A 25317-nucleotide genomic window follows, 5' to 3' on the forward strand; every position below is an offset into this window, starting at 1 on the left:
AACTTAACGACTTTTAAAAAATGGTAGGAAACATTTTGTTTTCCAGGCAGCAGAGGAGGAAGCACAAACATTTAAGACTTGAAGAACTGCTAGAAATGTATAACTATTTTTCTACAAATTCTCACAAAAAAGAGGGAAGGAAGGAAATATTCTTTGGAGATTTTCAAAGGCGTGCAGGAGAGTTAAGTTTTAAACTCCCATGGAAATTCAGTGGGAGTTGGGCATCTAAATCACTTGGGTTCCTTTGAAAATTCCATCCCAGTGATTCAGCTATGGGAGCAGTGAGTGGGTAGAGGCAATGGGCATAGGAATCAACCATTGCTCTGCTGGCATTAAACGTCTGTAACCAAAAGTCTGCCTTATTCAGAGCAATTAACAAATATTCTTGCTGCCTTACTATCTTACAAACGTCCCAACTCAGATTTCATTTAACTGGAACAAGATGTCATCCTGGGTACTGATAAGTTATTGTATTATGGGTAGATCAATAACATGAAGTCCTGCCATGTAGTTGGCAGTCTGACCTGCCCCCAAAAGCAACAACATTTTAAATATTGTTTTATACTAAAGATCTATATAGTTTATTGGGTCACAGTCTAGCAGTACCACATGGGAAGAATATTCCTATAGTAGAGGTCTCTTCAATCTAGCAGACAAAAGTCTAACAAGATTCAATGGCTGAAATCAGAAGTCTGACAAAAGTTACACCAAAATAAAAGTACAATTTTGTAGCAGTGGGGGGTAAACTAGCCATTGGAACACCTTACCTACTGCCATGGTGGATTCTTCATCAGCTAAAGTCTTCATGTCAAGACTAGGTGTCTTTCTAAAAGATATGCTCTATCTTAACCAGAAGTTATGGATTTGGAGAAATTACTTGTTGAAATTCTATGGTCTGTGTTATGCAAGAGGTCAGAGATTATTGTAATGGCCCCTTCTGGCCTTAATCTATTAGTCTAATTGTTTAATAGCAGATGCATGCAAAATTGATCTGCATTGCAATTTGAGATTTGTCACCAGAAATCCCACAATCTGCAAAAACAGACTTTTTTGCTCATGCTACTGGTGGATATAAAAAAGTGTTATTGTTTAAAATGGAAAATGCAAACTTCCACACTGCTCACGCTTCTGGTTGCACTTCACAGTTAACAGCTAAGTTTACTTGGCTTAACGGAGAACCTCCCTCCCCCCTCCCCCAAACATCAAGAGTAATCACACTTTAGTGCTGCAAGAAGTTGGCTGAGTCAGCTGCTCTTGGCCAAGTTAATGTGCAGTACAGGACATAGAGACTTATTTAATCAACAGGACGTAAATTTAGCTTTTGTCTTTTTCTTGTGGACAGCTGCTGTATACACCCAAGATCCGATTTTCAAGTGCATCTTAAGGGTGTAGGTTCACCTTTAAATCTCACATCTATATACACGTGTTGTGGTGGCAAGAACCATGAACCATGCAGCACAATAGCAGAGCAAGTAAATCAAAACTGTCATTTTATATCCTCTTCAAGGCCCCAATTCAGCAAGGGACTTAAGCAAACAATGTACTAAGTACGTGAATAGTCTCTCTGAAATCATTCACCGCTTAAAATACTTTGGGTGAAATACTGGCCGCACTGAAGGCAAAACTCCCATTGACTTCAATAGGGCAAAGATTTCATCATTTAGATATGAAGTGTTTGAACTTCAAATTGGAGGATTTTACCTCTCAAACTATCATATTCTAAATGTAATGTTAATTTTTGTTGTGTTTTTAGGCTTACCCATATAGTTTAAAATAAACCAAAATACTAGACATGAAGGCTCTGTATCCCTAAGGAAGTTGCCCAAACCAGTTGTTTGTTCAGACTGAAGAGAATTTAAAGCAATCTCCATCAGCAAAGAAATCCACAATTCATAACCTGTCAAGTAAAACAAATTTATCAAATAAAACCAGAGGCACCACTGGAATATTTTAGCTGGCATATACTCCCTCCTGCCATTAAAATAAGCCAACGTTGTTGGACTGCATAGGAATACAATTATGGGACAACTCTATAAATAAATAATTTTACTGGTAATTTCAATCCACTTGGAACTTTTGTAGAAGGAAAATTTACTCAAGATTTAGCTTATTTTTGTGATTTTTTTTCCAATCTTGACATGACACAGTGTGTGCACTGTATGCATATAGCTATGTACAAACAGAACCATCAAGCTGTTCTAATGAAATTAAAACTTTTCTGCAGTCAGCCTCATTAACACACACCGACCCCTTTTACATGAACCAGACAGCTCTTGTAGAGAGAGTAAGAACACCACTGAATTGGAGAGTCTTAGTAGAGCAGCTGAACTGGGAGACTAATAGCCCTCTGCAACTCAGTTACGATTGCCTTTTAAAACACAACATTGTTAGAGCAAGAGCATTCTTGGTCTAGCAAATGTTATTACGTTTTCTTACTTATGCAGACGCGGCACTATGACTGGCGAAGAGGATCTGAGATAGATAAACACTGTGTATTTTTCTCAATAAAGGCATAGTAAATATGTAACTTTACCTTAACTGGCTACTTATAACCCCTCTGTTCTGATAAGATACTCAAACAATTTTCAAAAGGTTGCATATGGTTTTCAGAAGCGCCTAACTAACTCAGAAGCCCAAGTCCCAATTTCAAAAGAGATTTGGGCACTTTGGAACTTACCTGTAAGTGTAATTGAAAGTCAAACTCTAAGTTCAGAAGTACTTTTGAAAAAGAATCTTTTGGGCTTCTAAGTAATTTAGGTGCTTTGAAAATTTTATTAATTTCTTACACTTTTTTTTAAGTTTACATTAAACAATAAAAAAATCAGGAAGGAAATAAAATGGGCCACAAAAACTGCTAGTTTTAAAATTTACATAGACAAACTCCATACCCTTTTCAGCCCTCTCCAATACCTTGACATCCTTAAGGTTAGTAATAACCTTGTGCTAATACTGCAAGGGCAGATGCTCAGCTGGTGTAAACTGTCATAGCTCTATCGACTTAGAACAAGGAATGGCCTCAACTCTTCAAATTGCATTTATAACTGAATTGGAAGGAGTCTTAGAACTATAACTGGCCCAGGAGAGAATGGATCTTAAAGCACAATACATGGTTCTTATTTGTGGTACCACAGTCTTCCTGATCTATAAGGAGATCACGGTGCTGGGAGAGGATGGAAGGAGTGAACGTGGTTGATGAAGGCAATATTTTAATTACTTTTCATCACAAGAACTCGATGATCCCACTCTAATAAAGTCAGCCTCTTGGTTCATTTAACTCAGGATACACTTATTACTTCATAAACAAGCAGCAGCATAAAGTTATCCAACATCTTCTCTGGTGGGTGGGGGTGGATTTGGTACAAAGCGATCTAACAGACACATAGAGAGCTTTGTGAGAGCTTTAATGGCACAAAATGTTTATAGCTACAACTTATACATGTACTGTAAACTGTATATAATGTTACAAAGTGCTAACTAAATATATGAAGGATGCATAATCACTTTGGCTCAGTTAACTTCAATAATTTCAACAAGTGGGTCAATTAAAAAATCTGAATTTCTAACAGCGTTTTCAGTTTTCACTTTTCATAACAGAGTAAGTAAATATGTACTTGCTACAGTTAAGTTAGCCTGTCACATTTCTTTAATGTGCGAGTCTATGTATTTTTGCTTGATCATATTTACAAATATTTTAAGCCAGTTTTCACTGAACACAAGAAAAATGAAGCCTGCATTTTTTTCCCCCAAAATTGTAAACAGGTATAAAGCTTTTAAACAATATTTATCTTAACAAAACATCAGCTATCAATAGCTGAAACCCCTTTTCAGATTATACAACGATCTGTTTCGGTTCATTGTAAAACTAAAAGTTGTAGACTTCCATCCCAAGCTTATGTGTGGGTATCAATAAATACTGCATTGTATCATTGTATGATAAGTGCTACAGTGATCAGGTATCCATTTTTCAGTAATATTTTGCATGAACAATTTTTAATCTCACAGCTGCTGGAAATATTAGCACATAGCTGTGTTTATCCTCTAGTCACAAGCTTGTAACATATTAATTTATCAAGTATTCTGCAGATGAATCAATGTAATATGGATGGTGGTTTTTTTAAAACAAAGATATTCCCTACTTATTATAAATCTGTTTTGCTACTATTCCAATTTTCATACAAAAGAAGATGCTATAATTAGTACTAATAAAGTATACCAGCCTTTCTCCCTTCCTGTTTTATTTAGGTCTCTAAAATAAGGTGGTTTATACTGCCTAAAAACACTCTTGTCACTTTTTTCTTCCACGTCTGGATGAAACCCAATATCCACACTTGAAATAAATACATAGTTGTAGATAATTCACGAGCTACTAATATTTGAGATTAAAGGAAAAAACAGATGCCTAAACAGAATGCTTCAACTACCCTTTCACACTGGACTTGTCTTAAAGCCTACTAACCTTCTCCTAAAGGCTGTGAGAAGTGGAGAATAAAATGAACACATTTTTAAAATGGATTTCATACTTAGCCTCTTTGCTTCCTGAGGTGCCCTTTTTAAAGCAAACCTCAACTAGGAATTAGCCTCCATCCTTGACCTGTTTTGAACTATCACTGCTATACCAAATCATCAACTTTATCTGATGCAAGCAGAAAATTTAAGGTAGATTTCTCTTCCAAACTTGCTGACCAGTTTTTCTTAACATTTTCTACAAGTCAGCCTAATGCATTTCCCATCTCAATGAGATTTTGCTAGTTTTAAAATTAACATTGGTTCCCTAAATATTTAGTATTAAAAAGCCTATATCATATTTTTATATATATTAAAAAAAACCAGTATTCTATCCTTCAGAGTCATGCTACATGTTTTGAAATCCAATAAAATCTACTTAAGGACAAGGCTATGTCCTGATGCTTTGTAATGATTTGGTACTAAAGCTTCACATTTTGAAGAAAGTGTCACTGAAGAAGGACAAGGCTGAGTGTTCCCAAAGATAAAAGTTCAACAACATTAGTGAGAATTCTACCTAGCTACATGAGACGTCACTAATGACCTTAGGATCTACATTATCCCCAAGGGAGACTGTACAGTAAACAATGAGAAATGGGAATATTGAAAACTTCACTAAAGAAGACATCATTTCAGAGATTTACCACTTCTGCTTCTTTACACAACTGCAACACTGTTCCCAACAGCAGATCAAATGCTTTTGAGTACCTACTGAACTACCGTATCTTTATCATTGTAGGTGGTTTCAAGAGACTCCCCTTTTTACAGAGAATCTAAATCAGGGGGTTCCAAACTTGGTTCATGGCGTGTTCAGGGTAAGCCTCTGGCAAGGCCATGAGATGCTTTGTTTACCTGAGCATCTGCAGGTATGGCCGCTAGCAGCTCCCAGTAAGCTCAGATAAACAAAGTGTCTCGCAGCCTGCCAGGGGTTTACCCAGAACAAGCCATGAACCAAATCGGGGGATCTCTGGTCTAAATACACCAAAAATATTTGCATTCAAACTGCTTTTATAAAGGAAAACTTTATATTTACAATTTTCCAGTAAGGAAAAAGCTAAAGGAAAATAAAAGCTTCTTCACATGCAAACAACACAATTCCTCTAACGTTTTCTAGGCATTAGATTTTCCTACCAAAAACAAGGAGCCTACTTCACAGAAAGACAAGATTATGACAATTATCTAGTATTAACATACGCTGATGACTTTAAGTTATTATCCTGCTTTATGTTTTGTGCAGTCTTTGCCTTCTGCAAACTAAAACTCATGGCCAAAATAGGGGGTTAGTAAATTATCCAAAAAGCTGGTTTTAAAATTTATTTATTCTTTATTGCCAATGATTTTTTAGTTTGATTTACAGCCAACAGTTTTCTAAAAACAAAGACTCACTTTTACTTTAACCAACCTTCAGTTTCTTTTAAAGAGATTGGCAATTGTTATAATACAGTCAACATTTATTCCATGAGCAGTTGTACTAGAGGAGGCAACAGCATCACTGATAAAATTATAATTTGCTGGTGGAATTTTGTACTGAAAGAAGCCCTTGCAATGTATAGACAATTGTAAAGTCTGTTAGGCAACTGACGTGTTTTGCAGGCCAAAGGGTGGGGGGAGAAAAGGTGGGTAGTCAAACACCTCAACAGAGTTCCAATACAATACTGAATCCCAAGAGTTACTGGAACCTGGTATGTAAAGAAAGGGCAGGGCTGGGGTCATGCTTAAAATGGTCTCAAGTTCAAATGTACTAATGTGACAATAACATCTTCACAGGTCACGTGGATTTCCAAGTTTTGCATTCTGCCTCTCTCAGTAAGTGCTGGCTGAAGGTGTGGTCAGTCGTTTTCCAATGTAGATGCTGAAATAAAAACATAAAACGTTGTATTTCATGGAAATAGTTCCCTTCAAAACAGTCCTTGCTCACTCAATTGTCCAGTTTGCCCTTGTCAATAGTTGCCATTTTGTGATGTTTTTCCATAACACCCCCTTCTCTTCCATATAAGTGACTGCATCTAAACACCTAACTATAAAGGCTGCGATTTCCAATAGAGCCCAAGCGATTTAGGTACTCATCTCCCATTGAAATTCAATAGGAGGTGGCTGTCTAGCTCCGTAAGTCTCCTTTGAAAATCCCAGCTAAAATAATATGTATACAAAATTCTTTATACTACACTTAAAGAAAAAAATGTTAACACAGACTTTAAAACATTGAGTGTTATGGGCTTACAAAAAGGCAGATCTCTAACAAACCTAGGCAACATACCTAATTTATTTCAGAAGTATAAATTTTTGCTATCAAATATTTTCTCTTCACATTTTCTATCCAGCTAGTTTAGCCAATAACTAGGACTAAGGAAAAAAAAATCATTTATAAGAATATGTTAAAATCCGAGTGAAAGACAAACTTTGTGTAAGAAATAATTGAATAAGAAGTTAAATAAAAACTGAAACATGGTATTTTACAAATATATTTCTCTGGCCCCACCACAAGAGGGCACGAGATACATATTTGCAAATCACTTCTAATTACAAAAATGCTAACAGCATTTGAAAATTCAGTAGCTAATTTTGCCAGATAGGTACACAATATTGTGTATATTTCTGTTTCAAGTTTCAAACCTTTACTTTCAGTACCGTCACGCAACTGCAGTAGAGCCAGCCACTCAGAATTAGTGGGAGATTACACATGAGTCTGGAGCATCATCTAATGATGTTACACAGACTTTTCTTGGAGCAAAAGAGGAAAAAAATCACTATAATATTTATATTTAGTGTCTTAATTGTTCTTTTATTACACTATACTCTACAGAATTTGAATAGAATGAGCAAATGAACAAGTGGGTCATGCCACAGGACACTGCAAAGGTTATTTGCAGTAGGGTCTCAGAGTCAACTAAGGTCACTGATTTCATGATAATCTGTGCATTCTGAATGTATGACCATTCAATCTCAAACTTTCCCTACAATCAAGTAAACAGATTTGCGTCACAGCAAAAGTAGTTTTCCCTACATCTCAAATATACTTGACCTATCAGCACAACGTCAAGATAATCTGGTCATTCTTATCATGCTCTTCCTCAGATTGGTAGCTCCCATAGTACTACAGTAAGAATACAAGCAATAAAGATGCAAAGTTTAAAATCAGTCTTTGTACTTACCCTAGTCCCAAAGCCAAAACATGAGATATAAACAGAGATGGAATGAAAACCTTAAGAAACTCAGCAGAGAAAATGCCACCTTTCTTCATAGCTCCACTCTTTCTCATACTTAAAGATACTGCACGTTTAGGATGTCTGAAGTGAAATTCCCTGAAGGGAAAAAATAGACAGGAATATTGCAGAACTGCACAGATTTTTTCAAGGTGGAATAGATAGGGTAAAAGCCAGATTGCAGGGGACCAAAAAAATTGTGAGGTAATGTGGAAAGCCCACTTACTCAAGTACAGAGACAATGGGAGCACAAGCCAGGGAGATAAGCAGGTCTGGGATAGGAAATTTCAGTACATGACTTGTTAGTAATAGCCACATTTTTGTTTCAAGCAAGGACGCAGAAATCTCCCAGACATAGATTCACAGACTTTAGGACTGGAAGGGACCTCGAGAGGTCGAGTCCAGTCCCCTGCCCTCATGGCAGGACCAAGTACTGTCTAGACCATCCCTGACAGACATTTATCTAACCTACTCTTAAATATTTCCAGAGATGGAGATTCCACAACCTCCCTAGGCAATTTATTCCAGTGTTTAACTACCCTGACAGTTAGGAACTTTTTCCTAATGTCCAACCTAAATCTCCCTTGCTGCAGTTTAAGCCCATTGCTTCTTGTTCTATCATTAGAGGCTAAGGTGAACAAGTTTTCTCCCTTCTCCTGATGACACCCTTTTAGATACCTGAAAACTGCTATCATGTCCCCTCTCAGACTTCTCTTTTCCAAACTAAATAAACCCAATTCTTGCAGCCTTCCTTCATAGGTCATGTTCTCAAGACCTTTAATCATTCTTGTTGCTCTTCTCTGGACCCTCTCCAATTTCTCCACATCTTTCTTGAAATGCGGTGGCCAGAACTGGACACGATACTCCAGTTGAGGCCTAACCAGTGCAGAGTAGAGCGGAAGAATAAATTCTCATGTCTTGTTTACAACACACCTGTTAATGCATCCCAGAATCACGTTTGCTTTTTTTGCAACAGTATCACACTGTTGACTCATATTTAGCTTGTGGTCCACTATGACCCCTAGATCTCTTTCTGCCATACTCCTTCCTAGACAGTCTCTTCCCATTCTGTATGTGTGAAACTGATTGTTCCTTCCTAAGTGGAGCACTTTGCATTTGTCTTTATTGAACTTCATCTGGTTTACCTCAGACCATTTCTCCAATTTGTCCAGATCATTTTGAATTTTGACCCTGTCCTCCAAAGCAGTTGCAATCCCTCCCAGTTTGGTATCGTCTGCAAACTTAATAAGAGTACTTTCTATGCCAACATCTAAGTCGTTGATGAAGATATTGAACAGAGCCAGTCCCAAAAGAGACCCCTGCGGAACCCCACTTGTTATACCTTTCCAGCAGGATTGGGAGCCATTAATAACTAATCTCTGAGTACGGTTATCCAGCCAGTTATGCACTTACCTTATAGTAGCCCCATCTAAATTGTATTTGCCTAGTTTATAGATAAGGATATCATGCGAGACCGTATCAAATGCCTTACTAAAGTCTAGGTATACCACATCCACCGCTTCTCCCTTATCCACAAGGCTCGTTATCCTATCAAAGAAAGCTATCAGATTGGTTTGACATGATTTGTTCTTTACAAATCCATGCTGGCTATTCCCTATCACCTTACCACCTTCCAAGTGTTTGCAGATGATTTCTTTAATTACTTGCTCCATTATCTTCCTTGGCACAGAAGTTAAACTAACTGGGTCTGTAGTTTCCTGGGTTCTTTTTATTTCCCTTTTTATAGATGGGCACTATATTTGGATTATATATGGATATATATGGATAGCATCCTCCAGTTTAACGAACACTTTGTACTCATCTAGTGCTTTCCATTCAAGGGTTTCAAAGCTTGATAGTATCTAGTGTCCCTATGGTGTCAGTAAGCATTATACTTATTTTACAAATGCAGAAACCAAGAAGCAGAGAGTTTAGGTGACTTGCCCAATACCAGACCAGTCAGTGAGCCGTTACTAAATCCCACCAATGCAAGCTCCAGGTACCCTGCTCTAACAAGTAAAGACATTGGTGTTACTGGAAAAAGTAACTTCATATTAAGCTTATTGTTGGGTTGCTTTCAGTAAAGGTATCTCTGTTATGCAATTACATTTTTTGCAGTTTTTATTGGTTTCATGCTATCTGTCCTCCAAGGAAAACCCAAGTCTTCAAAATATTTTTTCGGTGATGATCCCATTTTGGTAGCTAGAATAATTCCATATATGTGTGCAGCATGATTTTTCTTTCCTTCTTACAGAAGGAATGTTTATTAGTAAAGAGTTCCACTCACTTGGGAGGAATATTTTCAGGCCTACTCGACCAGTCTGAAACCCAGTCAGCACTTTTCTTCAAAATTTCCACTTCTTTCTCTCCTTCTACTGCTTCTTCTTCAGACTGAAAATATACATGGGACATGCCCTGTAACAACACTTACTCAGCTATTCTTCATGCTGTTAATTTTAAGAGCATCAACTGCAGTGACAAAATGATAAGCAGCAGATGTTGGCAGTTTTCATTCCATTGGGCTGTTTCTATATATGCTAGGGTTGCGAAGGGAAAGGTGATGATGACTGAAAGGACATCAAGGATTTATTTGGAAGAGATTTTACTATGCTCACAGAGTTTGCTGATGTCAGTGCATCTCTGATAAATGTATTATTTTATCACGGACTAAACAAGCTTCATTGTAATGAGAGTTAAATATATATATATATATATATATATATTACAAATTAGAGTGAAGAACAATTGAGAGGATGATTTTAACAATAGCCTGAGTAAGATGGTGTCGCACGAAATGTTTTAAAGTAAAAACTGTTCCCTAAAACTTTAGTGATTCTTAAATCAGATGTAATCAAATGAAAAGGGCAGTACTTCTGCTTAAATTGTACAAAAATATTTTAAATCCTTTCTTTCAGAAGTTTGCCCGCTGTCAATGTCACAACAAATATCTTTAGTTTGTTATTTTACTACTGTTATTTAACATGTATATTGCAGTAGACCTCAACTATGTGGGCCCAACTATAGTAGGAACTGTACAAGCATAAGGTAAATGACAGTCCCTGCCCCAAAGATTAATGCCTTCTTCTCATGAAAGGACTGCCATATATAATGCTTAATTTGTAATGGAAGAGGTGCCAGGGGCTCAAGAAACTGTTTTACTTTCATAACTGATGCAGCAAGCCCAGAGGTGCCGTGGCTATGAACTGCCAAGCCTAGAGCTGCATGTGTTGGCATTCCCAAGCTGTCCTCTCCCTGCTGAATTCAACGGGAATCTGAGACCAAATTCAGTCTTTAGCAAGGTTACATTATAACACTTGGAGTACAGCTTAGTTGAAAGCAACACCAAAACAATGGAAAAAGGGAACCATGCTGAATTGTAATAGGGAGATGGCAACCCTGAATGACAAAACAAAAAGCAAATGAGCTCACTCAAGAGTGGTATGGTTCTCTATAGGGCTACACAACGGTGACGATCCTATTGTTTGGCCATCCTCTCTGACAAAAATTAAATGCACAGTTCATTTTTCCATTATTGCTCTCAACTTGTACTGCTGAAGACAGCACATTTCATAAAAGGACCAAACTAAATGTTCAGCATTAGATTCATTTTGTGTTGAGATGACTGAGAATTATGTGAGCTCACTAACCATGCAATGATTATCCTGAATTCTTAGATAGTAATTTAAATATTTGTAAAACAAATAGTTCTATCACATACCTACATAATTAGATGTGTAAAATAAATCCTGACAATATCTGATAACTTGCTACTACATATACTCAATACAATTTTTCAAGTTCAGGATTGGTGCCTGATATTCTCTCCCACTCCAAGATTTAAAAATTGAATTTTTATAAAGTCCAAGTTGTATAAATCCAAGGTATGTGTTTCAAACTAGACTTTTTTTTTCTCCCACTACTGGAATTTAAACATACAAATAACTCTCTCCTTCTCTGCTTAGTAAAATATAATTTTTTTTTATAACACCACCTCCCAGAGCAAAGTTTTTAATAGACATGTTATAATCTCCTAAAATACAAGTTTATAATATAGTTACCATCATAACCTTAACTATACAAAGACTCAATGAATCATTAAAACTTATTTACACCGGAAGTAAGCAAGAATGGATAATGTTGTTCACATAGTTCAAGTCAAACTGTTGCCTTAATTTTAAAAGATACAAATAACATGATAATACAAGTAAACACGGTTATTCTAAAAGGCTAAAGGACATTTCCAGTTCTTGAACAAACAGGCTTTCAATAACTGGAGTTTAATATTCTTGGCCTTTAATTCAGTATAGGTACTGTACACTCAGCTGTTTCCATACTATATTAATAATGCATTGCTGAAAATTAACAGTTTAGAGCTGTATATTTATATACAGAATTTATAATTTTAAATATTTGGCTTTGGCTTCAGCCCTCTAGCATGCTTTACTAATTATTTTTTTATTCATCTTGACATGAAGTTGTCTATTTACAATATACAATATTGTGTCTTAAACACTGCTCTCCTGGACAATGTGTTGTGTACTTTAGAATTTACTGGAGAAAATACCTGAGAACTATTGTCCTTACTCGTGTGCATTTCCACATCAAACATTATCTGTCCGTCTTCTTGAGGGGAAGGGCTAAAGGAAAGAATGATGGCATTACTGTCACTTTTGGGTTATTAAATTACTGAAACGTCAGTTTACTTGCACCATAGTTCCATTATTTCTACATATAAGGTACGCAGACAATTCAGATGAGAAACAAGGATTCTTTATCATTATGCCCCCCAAGGAAAAACCCTCCAAGTCCCAAAGATTTCCCATATTTCCAGTTTGTTCCTGTTTTAATACCCTCCCCATCCCCAACTACCCTTCAGTTAATCATAAAGAGATGGGACGGAATCAGCACAATGACTCCACTGTAACTCCGGCCCAGGAACAAAGGACCAAGATGGAGTCCCGAACTCTCATCCCGTGAGGCAATACATTGCTACAGTTGCTACTGTATATCAGAAAGATGGCAGCGATGTAAAACTAACCTCAAGCAGTCATGAGCAAAATCAGGTTACCTAGAAGGTGGATCCCTAAATGGAGTTTGACTAAAACTGTACCTGAAACTTTGTAGGTATTTTAAAAGTGGTTGCTTAAAGGACTATGTCTGTGGGAGGAATTCCTTAGTGTTGTTCCACTGCACACTAAGGAATTTCTCCAGTAGGCATTACATGTTACACACCAAAATATCTTTTAATAGTTAACAAATTAACCACCCAAAGGAATAAATACTTTTATTTTCAATATTAAAACCTAAGTATACTCTACTAAAGAGAAACACTTTAGTACAGGGGTGGGCAAACTTTTTGGCCCAAGGGAATAGAAATTGTATGGCTGGCCATGAATGCTCACAAAATTGGGGTTGGGGTGAGGGAGGGGGTGAGGGCTCAGGGTGGGACCAGAAATAAGGAATTCAGGGTGAAGAAGGAGGCTCCAGGCTGGGGAGGTAGGATGCGGGAGGAGAATCAGGGCTGGGGCAGAGTGTTGGGGTGCGGAAGAGGGTGTAGGCTCCAGCTGGGGGTGCAGGCTCTGGGCTGGGGATAAGGGTTTGAGGTGCAGGAGGGAGCTCCGAGCTGGGACTGAGGGGTTTGGAGGGTGGGAGGGCGATTAGGGCTGGGGCGGGGTTGGAGTGCAGGCGGAGGCTCAGGAGTGCAGGTTCCAGGCAGGGCTTACCTCAAGAGCTCCTGGAAGCAACGGCATGTCTCTTCCCTGGCTCCTACATGGAGGTGCGGCCAGGCAGCTCTGCACACTGCCCTGTCCACAGGCACCGCTCCTGCAGCTTCCATTGGCCATGGTTCCCAGCCAATGGGAGCCGTAGGGGTGGAGTTTGGGGTGGGGGCAGCATGCAGAGCAGAGCCCCCTGGCTGCCCCTACGCATAAGAGCTGGAAGGGGGTCATGCTGCTGCTTCCGGGAACCGCATGAAGTGGCCCCGACCCTACTCCCCGCTGTAGTGGGGAAAGCCCCAGGCCCTGCTTCCCAGGAGGCGCTCAAGAGCTTGATTAAAACGGCTGGCAGGCTGGATTTGGCCTGCGGGCCGTAGTTTGCTCACCCCTGCTTTAACAACATTCACACCCAGATGGGAAAAAACGCTAGAGAATTTAAAATCAGTGACAGAGTAAAAGTACAGCGCAATGTAGAGATGTCATTTCATTGCATCAAAATTCTAGACACCCTTCTTTAATCTGATTTTAGCTCTCATTAAAAAGATGGATAGTGAATGAAAAAAAAAAGTTACACTGGGAACAGGACCTCTTTAAACAACTCAATAGACGGTTTACAGCCGTTATCACTCCCTTCTACAAATGTTTTAGACCTTAGGTTTCTATAAATATCCAACTATTGTCTATTATCATGAGCTGATATGATCATTACAAAATTGGAACTTTTGTTTTCCAAGCATTCGCTGTTGAGAAAAAAGAAAGGGATTTGTCTTCATCTCGCATTTTTATCGGACAGTATTTAAATTAAAAGTACTGAGGCAATTAAAGATGTGGGTGGAAAGAAAGTCCTTACCTTGATAGGAACGAAAATTAGCATTACAGACACTACCTAGCAAATGTTTCTAGTTGAACTAGAAAGTGACAACATACTATGCTATTTACTGGCAGCTTACAATTTCTTAGAAATAAAGGTATAGCAAACTGCTTTTTTCTGAGGGAGTAGCTTTTAAAAAAATCTTTTTTTTAACTCTTCTTGTCCATTGCACTTGGTAATTTTATTTGAAATCATCACTGAGTTAATTTCAAGTTCCATCCAGACTCATTGTAGGCTGTACATCTGATCTAGCGTGATATAAATGTTACATACCTGACATGGCAAGAAGAGAGTATTTGTCCAGCAATAAAAGAAAAAGAAAAAGAGGCTCCCAAGATAGCTCAAACACCATCTTAACTGTCCAACAATTCTGAGGGAGAACTACAGTGAAACCTTAAGGGTATCACTTGTTTTGAAATGATAAGCAAGATTATTTTACTTGATCTAAATAAAAGCATTTGGCTTTTAAGGGCAGAAAGTAGAAGGCTTTTTCGAGTGAAGACACTTTTTTCTCCCAATTACTTCCTCTGTGGGAGAAAGAGGGATCGCAATGATGAATATGTTGTTTATTCCATTGCTGTCCTGCATTTATTCTTGCCTGGACACACAGTATATAGCTGTAACTGAGTAAGTTACTTTGAAAAATTGATAAAGCCAATTTATTACATTTTCATCAAAGTGAATACTACCTTCAGTCATAGGATCCCTTGTTCTTACCTTCTCTTAAATGATCATGCATCAGTAATCACATCGTTATTTTTTACACAGTACATGAACAATGCTAATATGAGATTTCACACTGATATTGATGCAATTTGTTCTACTCCTGTATTTATTTATTTTTTAAGTTTAACAACAATTACTTGCTTTTCAAACAAACCAAGTTCTATACTGTCTAAAGCTAGCAGGATTCAGCAAGTATTCCAAATGGCACATTGGCTGGCTCATGGATGAAGAAGTATACAGCTAATAAAATGTCATTTGCCCTTGATAAAGGATCAAGAATGGAAATTGCATCACATAACATATGGGAAAGTAAGTAGTTCAAGAGATCTGATACAGCTGTGTTTCCTTACCTGTCACAGTGCGAACTACCCCTTGAACTACTCTGTCCTGATTCGTGCTGGGCATCCAGAAGGATTTTTTCCATGTCTCCATTGTGGATAGAGGATGACGAAGGGACATGTTCCAGGCCCCCATTTTTCCCACTAGCATTATCATTGCTATTGCCATTGCCGTTCATCTGTAACTCCACCCAAGAACCTGTTGGGCCAGCAAGATGGCGCTCATTAAAAGCAGCGAACTAAAACCTCACTTATGGTTTATCATTTACATGCAGAAAGAATGTGAGCATGGTGAATTCAGATAACATCCACTGATGCCAGAAAAAAAAATGTTCATAAATAAATAGAGAAGACAAGAATGGCAGGTCTGTTTCCCCCATCCCTTAAGTTAACTGCAGTCTTAAAAGTTCTGAACTAAACAGTCTTGATTGGAAGTAATAATAGTCATTCCCCTCCCTCATGCTATTTCTTTAAAATCCCCTACCAGGCATCCCCTTAAAGTATCCGGTTTAAGCTCCAAATCCTCACCATATAACTTCAGACTCTACTCCTCTCTCTACACCTCACCCTTGAACCAAACCAATTCCATTCTTTAATATTCCCTTTGTTCTTTCCCACTTGCAATTTCATGCCTATTTCCCCACAATGCCCCCTATGCTTGGAACAACCTCCCTCTCTAGCCATATGGCAAGCAATCTCCTTTTCCTTTTCCCAAACAAAATCTCACTTCTTTCAGCTGGCCTTCCATTCCCAATCTCCTCTCCAGTACTGTCTGTTACCCCTCACATCAGAACTTTAATAACTGGGATGTATCCAATTTAGATTATAGATTCACAGGTCTATGAATTATTAGGTCATTTAGGCAGGCCCCTTGTTTTCCCACATATTTAAAGACCTATGCACATCTACTGTACGCTACGAAACTAAGTTGGTTATAATTGGCTGGAAATGGAGTTTGTGTGTTCACACATATGCTCTACTGCTTATGCTAGGTATGTGGGAAAACCGGGGTTCTCACTTTGTAATATTTTGAGATGGGCAGGCGAAGTCTCTAACAATCTTACAGTCTTATATAAATATTTAGTTTAACATTTTCTAATTCAAATAGTGTAAATAATTATTGTTAACCTAATTAACCACTTTCTTGTAACTGATAGTTAACCATATTTTTGCAGGGAAGATTCTATATACTAAGTACTACACTTAGCCTACATATATTGTAATTCATTCTGACTCTGTTCTTATAACTCAGGGGCTCTCAAACTGGGGTTCGGGACCCCTCAGGGGGTAGCAAGGTTATTACATTGGGGGTCGAGAGCTGTCAACCTCCACCTCAAACCCTGCTTTGCCTCCAGCACTTATAAACGGTGTTAAATATATTTAAAAGTGTTTTTAATTTATAAGGGGGGATCACACTCAGAGGTTTGCTCTGTGAAAGGGGTCACCAGTAAAAAAAGTTTGAGAGCCACTGTTATAACTAATTTTAAACTACAGGATCTCAGTGTAAGGACCTCAATTGGATTGAGGAGCTGTGTGTATCATATTAGCACTGAAAACACATGCTTTAAACACATGCCTTAAATGCAGACTGTACTAAACATGCAAAGGAACACTATAAAACATTTTACCAGTACATTAAGCAGTCACAGGTTTCATTTAGGATATTTTGAAAACATTAATAAATAGATGGCTTAAATTCACCAGTCAGAACATAATCTACTTGAGTCCTGACGTATGGGTCACCTATTTAATCCAGTGCCCATTCAACTGCAAACCTGGGGTTCTTATTCAAACTCATTAACTTTATCATTTGAGAATATAGACAGTTTCCTTTTTAATCGGAGCACATGAATTGTCTGAGAACAGTTCGCATAAGCTAAAACACATTAAGTTTCTTTTCTGCATAAACTCTTGTTCTTTGGCGCAATAATTTTCATCTGGTGTCACTTTTATCTGTCATGGTTCAAGCATCATTTTATACCTTTTTTCAGACCCTCATCTCAGACTATATTCAAATTCAGAATCTTATTACATCCTACTTAGTCTGAAGAACTATGCCACTGGGATATTACAAAGCAGTTTGTTGAAGAAGTTGTTGTTTTGCATCTTTATATACTAGCAGGGCTTTTTGGTCAATACAACTCTTTGATGTAAGTAGGATTTATTATGGCATACACAGAATCTAAATACTCTATTTTAAAATCAAAACTATTAGCAGGCTGGACTACTTTCAAAACTATCATTTTTGTTTAATGGGAGGAATTTTCAATAGCAACAAACTACTGGGACTTGTGCTCCAGAATCACTTCAGAATCTCTCACCCTGTTATCCTAACAATATAAAGTTGCTACCGCTTAAACAAAAATTGTTTTCAAAGCTTAATATAAATTTTATTCTCATGTCAATACAAGAACTGGGACAGCAGAGAGCAAATACTCTCAAAAATAAAACACACTTATTATCTTAAAGGTAACATGCTTTTCTGATTTCTTTTTTAAACTTACTACTGTCACACCGAAAACATTCCTACTGATCATTTGTTTACTTTTTGTATTAGACAACATTGGGTATAAAATGTGTCACTCTTATCTTGTTTAATGTCAGGTTCCCCAATCTGTGTAATCTTTTCACATCAACTGAGGAAGAGAAAAAAACATTTTAAAAATAGAAACTGGGAGACTGGAAAACCTAAAGTATTAGCAAGGGTATTTTAAATTTAATAATTTTTTTAATTTACTAGACTAAGTTTAACACTGTGCATACAAACTATTGGCCAGTGATTTTTGTAAGTGAAAGTGAAATTTTAAATGGAGATTCAGTTCTGGTCCCAGGGAATATCACCACATTGACTGACCTCTTAAGGTAGTCTACCTTGGCTAAAAAAGCTCAACAACATGCAACCCATATTATTTGATTCAAATGAAGCAATCAATTATTAATCATGCTTAGTGCACTCACTTAAAGCCCGTGTTCAGACTGGTGCTGGGCTCAATTACATTAGCTCCAACAATTTTATGATATGACATCGCAAGAGTGACATATGTGGGTGATAAATTATGGGTGAATGCACACTGCCCATGTACCAACCCATGTGCATTCTGGGAGTGCAGGTCACATTCCAAGAATTCCTTTTCTGGTTCCAGAAGTTTTGTCATAGAACCAGTGGATCAATTGCTAACTCTGCCACACCCTAGCAAATTCTCCATTATGCTTCAGTAACCAGGAATGTCTCCCAGGCTGGAGATGCTGTTGATTATATTCACACACACAGTGTGCTGGTACCAGGAGTCTTAAAGAGCAGCTGCAGTGAGAAGATGATGGTGTTTCTGCCACTGCCAGAGCACTCTGCAAGATGATCTAGAACCCAGGCACCAGCTGAACAACTGAATGTCTGGCTTTTTAGCCAATGAAGCTTTAGCTGTGGAAAGACAGTTTTAGGTCAGACCAAGGGGCATGGAATGGTGGGACTGCACTGTATTTCAGACCTGGGATGATCAGCAGTGACTGCAGAATTTCAGAAAAGGAAGAACACATTTCAAGAAGTATGCCAGGACAGTTGACCTACCCTAGAGCAACCACCTTCCATTATGATGTCACTAATACCTGTGGAAAGGCATGCTGCAATTGCAGTTAGGGAATTGGTTAGCTCAGATAGCTGCAAGTCAGCAGCTGGTAACAACTTTGGGTTCAGAAAATCTACTATGGTGCGATCTATAATGAGTGAAGAATATGAAGAATTTCTTTTCACCCTCAGCCCCTCTCACCTGCTGACCTTGTACAACAGAGTTCAGTAGCAAATAACAGGAAAGAAAGGAAGGCAGAGCTATTGGAGTCTGACAGTAAACTTAAATAAGGAAGGCCACTTCTTGTAAGGTTAGCCTGGTAGAGGAGTTTTGGTAGATGACCAAAGGGGAAGCCTGGGATTGCAGTGGAGGACTAATCAGAATTGACTGCTATAACCTATCACTGCACTGGCATGACTGGGACTCAGTTGTGCTTAAGCCTACAAAACACAGTCTTGATAGAGCTAAATTGTGGAATTTGCTACTTAAATAACTTATGTTAGAGGCACACTGGAGGAAACAAGTTAAAACATAATTAAATACTCCTCCCATCAAAAGAAGGCCTAGGAGGGAGTTTACGTGACAAGCTGCACGTTCTCCATCTGACCACTCATCTCTGATGAGTCAAAACATGTTTAGTGAGCGTCAAGGCATTCTGATATTAAGCTTAAACACTGTCAAGATTTCCAATACAGAGCTCTAGAAACAGCCACAAACTGCTGTTTGAAAAGGTGCTTGATGATCCCCTCCATCAAAGACCCTGTGTTATAACCTTCCTTCTGGCTGAGATGGGCTGGATGTGAAATCCTCTAAAGTCCATTCATGCAGCTCCAAAGTGATGGCCAAAAGTAACTGCTGAAGATCAAGTATATTCCCTTTTCCTCTGCTTACAGATCCAAATATGCTGGCTGTTTAGTACTGCGAATGGGAGCACCAGCAGCAACATTATCCCAGAAAAATATTTGAGACTAGATCAGTGGTTCTCAACCTGTGGCCCAATCAGCACATAGCTGCTGCCCCCGTGACATCCTCAGGGCCATACAGGTAGTATTGGATGCAGCCAACGTAATACATTGTGGGTCAAATAGGTTGAGACTAGACTAGGTTAAGACACTGGACTAGATTAACCAAGTCAAAAAATGATGCTTCTCATCCTCAAACCAATCTCTCCGAAGAGTAATATTATCCCCCAAAGGGAGAACATTTCATTTTGTCAGACTGTAGTTACAAGCACCACACTAAGAATTGGCACTTTATTCATCCTAAAATTTTAACCAACCACTTGAAAGGTATGCATTTTGTTAAAAATTGTGAATTTGACATTTTCTCAAAAAAGAAAATTGTGCACTTTCACTTCAAAAAGCAATCTGAAGCAATGTCATGTACTTTTTAAAATAGAAATTTAGTCAAAAGATTAATACGTAATAAAAGTGAGACGATCAGATTAGGGTTTTGTTTTTTTTTAAATGCCTTATACATAGCTAACAGATTAAAACCAAAAGACTAGTTATTTTTTCCCCATTTTTTACTTTTCTGCATTTTAATAAACTTGGACATACCACATGCAAATTTCAATTCTGTCTTTAATGAACAAGATTAGATTTACTTTCAGGTTCTCATGGACTAGCACAATGATAGGATCACATACCCAGCGGAGGAATAATTACATGTTAACAAACTTTCATTAGAAAGTTTAGCTGTCAAGGAAAAAATTCCATTAAGCTTAGATTTCACAAGACTTTTATCTTAAAATTCTGAACCTAAAATGATATGACAGTGTCCCTTTTACAAGCAACAACTGTATGTATCCAGAACATCAGGCATACAGATATGCTTAGGAACTGAAGCATGTATGAACATGATTATTTGCTACACAGCTTTAATAACCCAGCTTCTGTTAACTAGGTCAAAATCTAGAAAAAAAATACGTATTTTTCTGAGATTTATGTTTACAATTGATGGTTTTCTATAGAAAAACTTGAACTAAGTTTTGTTGCAGAGTAGGATGGATTTATTGTTTTGGGTATTAATTCAAATTCAATTTACTTTTATTACTCTGTTTCTCAAACTGACATCACAGAGTCCTGTTGAAGTCAATGGAGCTCTATGCAGAATAGGCATTTTAACACACTATATGACTGCAGGGACTGGTCCAACTGGCTAATTTCTGAAGTAACATAAAAAATTTATAGGCAAATTTTCCTAAATTTTACTGCAAGTCTGAAGCAGTGATAACTAAGCTTTCTGGCTCACAGAAGATGCTGTGTCTGCATAATGGCTATTAGATAAAAAATTCCAATGGATAATTCATAAAAGCTATAGAATCTAGCATAATTTGCTGACTGTTTAAGTATCACTAAATGCTTAAGCAGTAATTAAAGTAAAATACCATTGTCAAAAAAAGCTTTTCCATTTCCCACAGTAATATTTTCCATTTAACAGATATCCCACAATAACACTTTAGGGTTTTTTGTTTCACCTTCACAGTAAAAAGGCCAGAATGATGTAGCAGTACTTGACTAAACAGGGACCTTGGGTGCTTTTCACAGCACTGGTGGTCACATTCCAGAAGTACTCAACAACAGCAACCAGACTTCTCAGAAGATAGGATGTACAGCTATAACAGAGGAGACCCTCTTTTTGCCTTTTTTCCTCAGTAATATAGTAAATATTGTTGAAAAATAGACAACATAACAACTCTAAGCGTGTTCCAGTTTAAATTGTTGGAGTTTTTTGTGTTTGTTTTTTTGCTGATATCTAACAGAAGTACGAACGAATTAAAATCCGAGTGAGGCATCAGGAAATACCAGAGAGAGCACACTTTTGTGGTTAGTGCACAAGACTGAAATCGGGAATTCCAAGTTCCATTGCCAGCTCTGTCACTGACACAATGGGCAAGCTTCACCTCTATATGTGATTTGAGATCTTTGCATGAAAGGCACTAAATAAATGCAAGGGATATTTTAGAACAAAAATGAATTAACGTATAGACTCACTAGTCTGACAAAATTGAACTGACAACTGGTATTCAGCCTTCATGAAACTGACAGGTTACATCTGTTTTGCTTATGGGGCCCAGTCCTGAAAACACTTCATACTACTACACAGCACTTGCCAACCTAAGTAACTGCATTGATTTTACTAACCCTTTATGCTCTGATCCTGCAGTGAGATATCTGTGGGCAGCCCTGCATGATGCCCCACTAATTTCAATGGGAATGTGCCCTGTGGAGTTCATTTCAAGATTGGGACCTAAAATGTTTACACTGAACCCCTTCTTGCTGCTTGTATCTTACAGATTGACATGTCCAACTCAGTAAGTCACTGTATTAATAGTGAACAGAAAAAGGAAAAACAATGAAGCATGGAAGAATGAGTATTTTCAGATCAAGGATAAACTAATTATAAATTGTAGAAACAGACATTAGGTTTACTTGGACATGCCAAATCTAAGATGAAATGTCCAAAAATTAAGTGAAATCTTATCAATTAATATATATTTTTACATGGTGCCTTTGTTTTATTTATTTGTGTGTGCAGTTCTCCAAGGACAACGGATCAGAGAAACACACTGCTGTAATTAACATGACATTCAATGCACAGACAAAAATGCAATGGAAAGGTTGTTATATCAACACAGTTTACTCTCATCTAATACATTTCCCGCTGAATTACCACAGATCACTCAGCTGGTCCTATTGAAATATTTTGTGGATGATTTCGCAAACCAGGATAGAGGGAACAGTTAATCATTAATACATTTTGTTTTATCACAGTATCCTTGGCACTTAAAAACAAACCAAAATATATATTGAATGGCTGTGCATTTGAGATGTAAAACATATCAGTTAAACCAATATGAGAGCCTAGATAAAATCACCAGGCTTCCACACAAATTTATTGGAACAAAAGGATGCAGCAAAGCAGCTGACATACATGTGAGATACAGCGAAAAATAGCTCACATCAGTGATATTGAGTCACTGAAAAAAATCATTCCCACAGTCAAGCTCCTCCCCACTTTCTTGCTGTACCATCATCTTTGCTGTTAGAACCAGTCACTAAATAAATTCATTCCTGTCACAAAACAAACCTACTCCCTCTCCTCATTACATACCAAGTCACATCCACCTTTACTCACATCCCTGTTATTAACCCTGCTACTAAAATTCCCTGACTCCCCCTGCATTTGACTCATCCACTGTACTTACACCCTACCCACTAAAACTTACTGAGTTAAATGGGATCGTTTGGTCTCCTGATATTACCTAAACTCAGCCATTCAATAAACCTATTCCCACAAGATAATCTGCTGCCCATGGTCCCCTCAGCTGCCTCCCATTCTGAACAGAGCCAATTTCATCCCCCTTTAACTCCTGAACAACCTCCCCTTTTGTCATCCTCCCACGGAACCCCAGCCCTTATCTCCACCCCACAGACCACAATAATGCACCTCTCCTCACCACTCTGTCCAATATGCAAGACCCAGACCACCCTCTCCCTCCAAAAAACCCATCCATGGGGCCTCCAAAACCATAAGTGCCTTCCAACCCCCTACCTCCTCCAACATATCCTATTCCTCCTCCACACCCCGGTATACTCCAACACCCTAGAGCCTCCCTGCATTCCCTATGCCTCCTCCACACTCCTGTACCCTAGCCTCCTAGAGCCCCTCACATACCCTATTCCTCCTCCACACCCCAGTATATCCCAACCTCCTAGAGCGCCCCCCTCCCATATACCATATTCATTCTCCACACCCCAGTATACCCCCAACTCTCTAAAGACCCTCAGCGTGCCAACGTACCCTTCCCCCATAGAGTCACATAACCCCCTCCCAGTTAACCCCAACCCCACAGACCCCCCCCATCCCTCGAAGCGCCGTCCCCTATGCTGCTTCCCCCCGACCCCAGGTACCCAGCCCCTCCTCCACCTCTAAAACCCCCTATGCGGACGCAGCGGAACCAACTGCGCCCGGGACCCTGCGGATTGGCCCGGAGACGCTCGCGTGGTCCCGCTCTCTGCCAATCCCCGCCGTGAGGGGGGATGATGGGAGGGGGTCGCGCTCCCCACAGGCCCTCCTCATTTACATGTCATTTGCCTATGCTAATACACCGGGCGCACTCACTGTTGAGGCCCGGCTCGGCGGGCGCCCCCTCTTCCGGGGGGTTGTTGTTGTTGTTGTGCTGCGGCGGCTCCTGAGGACAGGACATGGCGGCGCGGCGCGGCGGCAACTGAGGAGCCCCCGGAGCTGGGACAACAACAACAAACCAGACTCCTCACAGCCCCAGCACCCCGCCTCCCGCGGCTGCGCAAGCGCAGCCCTGAGGCACCGCCCACTCTGACGCAAGAGGCTGCCAGCGGATCGCTCAGCCTCACCGCGCAGACACCGCCTCACCCACGCATGTGCCAGCGGCACGTCGTCTCCAGTAACTGCTGCGCATGTCTTTCCCGGAGGCACGGCCTGGCCATGACTACGCTTGCGCCACCACCAAGCGCCCTCTCTTTACACTGCGCATGTGCCACTCCGACTACTCCCCCCCACACCCCGTCACTTCTCAAACCGCATGCGCTTTCTGGGCCCGGCTGTTATTTGCGCTAGTGCGCATGCGTTAGGTTGGCTTCCAGGTGGAGCCGCCCCGTAGAAGGCAAGACTCGCATAGGGCTGGGATGGGGCCCCGCTGCCTGGTCACGTGTTCCGTGGCACAGGCGAGGCCCAGGACTCAAGGCTCCCCTCCCATAATTCACAGAGCACAGCCCCTTCCAGAGCCGGGAAAAGAGCCCCGGAGTCCGGGTTCTTAGCCCCGCCCCCCTGACTGCAAACAGACCCCAGGGTCCTCGCTCCCCAGGAGCGGCGCCGGGTTTTTGGCGCCTTAGGCGGGGGTCCTTCCGAACTCCCAGTTCTGCGGGGGGGGGGGGGTGTCCTTCTGCGCTCCCGCTCTTCGGAGCACTTCGGCGGTGGGTCCCGGAGCCAGTGAAGGACCTGCTGCAGAATTGCCACCGAAGACCCGGAGTGTGGAAGGACCCCCCACTGCCTAATGACCCCCTCCCACATCTTGGAGGCCTAGATGACCACCTAGGTCACCTAAATGGAAGTGCCGGCCTTGTCACTCCCCCCTCCATTGTCCAGCCAGGGCAGGTCAATTATTTTTTGTTAAAGTCCGAATTGCTTGGTCTAGTCAAGGTCCAGCCTCTAGAGAAAATAATCATCCAACAATAACAATAAGTAAATAAAAAGATTTGAGGGTTCGTTCAAAAGGGCCTGCCAGTCCAGATTTGGCCCATGCTCTGCTTACTGACAGCCTCTAGTCTAGCTTAAGCCACTCTCAGAACAAGGGTTGCACCAGTTCCTCTTTCTTTAGCCCAAGTGCAAAGGGTTAAACCTGGTGAGAGCAGCCCC

At 39.6% G+C, this 25317-nt stretch overlaps 1 protein-coding gene across 1 annotated transcript; it reads right to left on the bottom strand.

Annotated features, from left to right (window-relative positions):
• Window positions 1-3384: 3384 nt before the first annotated feature.
• On the bottom strand, window positions 3385-24231 carry BNIP3L (BCL2 interacting protein 3 like). Its single transcript, XM_050940307.1, has 6 exons — window positions 24046-24231; window positions 15368-15554; window positions 12271-12343; window positions 9994-10097; window positions 7656-7805; window positions 3385-6355 (listed from the first exon to the last, which is right to left on the bottom strand). The coding sequence occupies exons 1-6, from the start codon at window positions 24128-24130 to the stop codon at window positions 6307-6309; spliced, it is 648 nt and encodes a 215-aa protein (XP_050796264.1). The 5' UTR covers window positions 24131-24231; the 3' UTR covers window positions 3385-6306.
• Window positions 24232-25317: the final 1086 nt, after the last annotated feature.

This window comes from Gopherus flavomarginatus, chromosome 2 (genome assembly GCF_025201925.1).
Source record: "Gopherus flavomarginatus isolate rGopFla2 chromosome 2, rGopFla2.mat.asm, whole genome shotgun sequence".
In the NCBI taxonomy this organism is placed as follows: domain Eukaryota; kingdom Metazoa; phylum Chordata; order Testudines; family Testudinidae; genus Gopherus; species Gopherus flavomarginatus.

Bases quoted from the DNA above. Each gene is read 5' to 3' on its own strand.
- BNIP3L (XM_050940307.1), bottom strand. From the start codon at position 24,130: ATGTCCTGTCCTCAGGAGCCGCCGCAGCACAACAACAACAACAACCCC. The intron at 12,344-15,367 runs GTAAGGAAACAC...TCTTTCCTTTAG, and splicing joins GGTAGTTCGCACTGTGACAG to CCCTTCCCCTCAAGAAGACG. The intron at 6,356-7,655 runs GTAAGTACAAAG...TTTTTATTTCAG, and splicing joins GTTTTGGCTTTGGGACTAGG to CATCTACATTGGAAAACGAC.